The sequence below is a fragment of the Muscardinus avellanarius genome, assembly GCF_963383645.1.
Source record: "Muscardinus avellanarius genome assembly, chromosome: 8".
NCBI classification, from domain to species: Eukaryota; Metazoa; Chordata; class Mammalia; order Rodentia; family Gliridae; genus Muscardinus; species Muscardinus avellanarius.
In genome coordinates this window covers 34249441-34252436 of record NC_137794.1, presented here as the reverse complement: position 1 = coordinate 34252436, position 2996 = coordinate 34249441, and the positions used below count along the sequence as shown (strand labels likewise).

General features: G+C 41.9%; 1 protein-coding gene across 1 annotated transcript; it reads left to right on the top strand.

The window, feature by feature from the left end:
- Positions 1 to 368: 368 nt before the first annotated feature.
- LOC308266262 (elongation factor 1-alpha 1-like) lies at positions 369 to 1987 on the top strand (the record flags this gene model as incomplete). Its single annotated transcript, XM_080700368.1, has 3 exons — positions 369 to 512; positions 715 to 894; positions 1007 to 1987. 3 exons carry the CDS (start codon positions 369 to 371, stop codon positions 1985 to 1987), a joined length of 1305 nt encoding a protein of 434 aa, XP_080556494.1.
- Positions 1988 to 2996: the final 1009 nt, after the last annotated feature.

Genomic DNA, 2996 nt, shown 5'->3' with positions numbered 1-2996 from the left:
GCCATCTTTCAGAAGATCCAGGCACCTGAGCTTAACCCTTATGGCCACAGTGATGTGCCCAGGCCAGCCGATTAGAGGCCACAAAGAATTATTTTCCAAGGTACTTTTTATAAAACTACAAAGTTGTTTACCTTTGGAATGCCCCCTCCCCAAAGAAAAAGTCAGAGAGTATTGGGTGTGTATTTGTGTTAATTCTGAAAGTATTTCTAGCCAGAGGGTACACGCCTACTTATGGAAAGACTGCAGCTATATTTCTTTCCATGGGCTTAAAAATAAAAAGAAAGGGATTAAGAAACACTTTCTGACTTTTTCGCAATGGGTTTGCCGCCAGAACACAGGTGTCGTGAAAACCACTGCTAAAAGCCAAAATGGGAAAGGAAAAGACGCACATCAACATCGTTGTCATTGGACACGTAGATTCCGGCAAGTCCACCACTACTGGCCATCTCATCTACAAATGTGGTGGGATCGACAAAAGAACCATTGAGAAGTTCAAAAAGGAGGCTGCCGAGGCAAGTACAGGAACACAAGGGGAAAGATGTTTGGGTTTAAAGTATAACTAGGTGCCAGATTTGCATTGTGTGTCATGTACTTGCTTTAACCACTTAGTTCTAACTTGGTATAGAGCCACGTAAGCCTAATCTGCAAGATATGGGGGGGCAAAGGATTTCAAGCTAGCTTGATTATTTTAGTAACAACTAATAAATTTTACAGATGGGAAAAGGCTCTTTCAAGTATGCCTGGGTCTTGGATAAATTGAAAGCTGAGCGTGAGCGTGGTATCACCATTGACATCTCCCTGTGGAAATTTGAGACCAGCAAGTATTATGTGACTATCATTGATGCCCCCAGACACAGAGACTTTATCAAAAACATGATTACAGGCACATCTCAGGTTTGTGGGATTAATAGCTCCAGAAATAAGTTCACACTGGGAGAACTCTGGGGTATTCAAATTTTTTTTTGGAGAGCTTTTGTTAACAGGATTTCCCCCCCCCCCATAAAAGGCTGACTGTGCTGTCTTGATTGTTGCTGCTGGTGTTGGTGAATTTGAAGCTGGTATCTCCAAGAATGGACAGACCCGTGAGCATGCCCTTCTGGCTTACACACTGGGTGTGAAACAACTGATTGTTGGTGTTAACAAAATGGATTCCACTGAGCCACCTTACAGCCAGAAGAGATACGAGGAAATCGTTAAGGAGGTCAGCACCTACATTAAGAAAATTGGCTACAACCCTGATATAGTAGCATTTGTGCCAATTTCTGATTGGAATGGTGACAACATGCTGGAGCCAAGTGCTAACATGCTCTGGTTCAAAGGATGGAAAGTCACCCGTAAAGATGGCAGCGCAAATGGAACCACACTGCTTGAAGCTTTGGATTGCATCCTGCCACTAACTCGCCCAACTGACAAGCCTCTGCAGCTGCCCCTACAGGATGTCTACAAAATTGGAGGTATTGGTACTGTCCCTGTGGGCAGAGTGGAGACTGGTGTTCTCAAGCCTGGCATGGTGGTCACTTTTGCTCCAGTCAATGTCACAACTGAAGTGAAGTCTGTTGAAATGCACCATGAAGCTCTGAGTGAAGCTCTTCCTGGAGACAATGTGGGCTTCAATGTCAAGAACGTGTCTGTGAAAGATGTTCGTCCTGGCAATGTGGCCGGTGACAGCAAAAATGACCCACCAATGGAAGCAGCTGGTTTCACTGCTCAGGTGATCATCCTGAACCATCCAGGCCAAATCAGTGCTGGCTATGCTCCTGTACTGGATTGTCACACAGCTCACATTGCTTGCAAGTTTGCTGAGCTGAAAGAGAAGATTGACCGCCGTTCTGGTAAGAAGCTGGAAGATGGCCCTAAATTCTTGAAGTCCGGCGATGCTGCCATTGTTGATATGGTTCCAGGCAAGCCTATGTGTGTTGAGAGCTTCTCCGACTATCCTCCTCTGAGTCGTTTTGCTGTTCGTGATATGAGACAGACAGTGATATGAGACAGTTGCTGTGGGCGTCATCAAAGCAGTGGACAAGAAGGCTGCTGGAGCTGGCAAGGTCACCAAGTCTGCCCAGAAAGCTCAGAAGGCTAAATGAATATTACCCCTAACACCTGCCACTCCAGTCTTAATCAGTGGTGGAAGAACGGTCTCAGAACTGTTTGTCTCAATTGGCCATTTAAGTTTAATAGTAAAAGACTGGTTAATGATAACAATGCATCGTAAAACCTTGAGAAGGAAAGGAAAATGTTTTGTGGACCATTTGTTTGTGTGTGTGTGTGTGTGTGTGGCAGTTTTAAGTTATTAGTTTTTAAAATCAGTACTTTTTAATAGAAACACTTTGAGACCCATTAAAACAAAAGTTTAATGAGAAAGAAAAAAAAAGAAATACTTTCTGGGGTTTTTTTGTTTTTTTTGTTTTGTTTTTTTGTTCTGCACTTGTGTTCTGCTACCTTAGTAGGACAAGGATTTGCTAACTCTGGCCTCTCATCCTCACTTTTGGAAGCAGGACAAATATACTCTGCCTCATTCACAGAAAATAGCTCTAAGGGACCCCATGGCACAGAGGTTAAGAATGAGGCTCTGGACAAATGATGTTTCCTCTAAAAACCCAACTAACAAAATAGCCAAAATAACTAATATATTTAGTATATATTAGTGTATTTTATAGTTACATACTCTATGTGTAAGAATAAACAACTTCAGTCAAAGCTGGCTTCACTGTATTTGTTATTTGTTATTACAATTCTGTTTTTCCTCTTTGTGAGTGGTGACTATTTTTAGATTTTTCTTTTGCACAGCGCCTAAGTCATTCTCTGGATGTTATTTACCCACTCCCTTGGATAGGGAGACTTAGTTTTCTGTCTGGTTCATTCCAATACCATTTCAAAACAAAGTAGATGCATTTTATGAAAGTGAATTTCTATAAAGTGAAACAAGTTTCATTGCATATCATTATAAAATCAAAGGGGTGTTTCTAAGGGGAAATTATTTCTCAGTGAGTAATGAT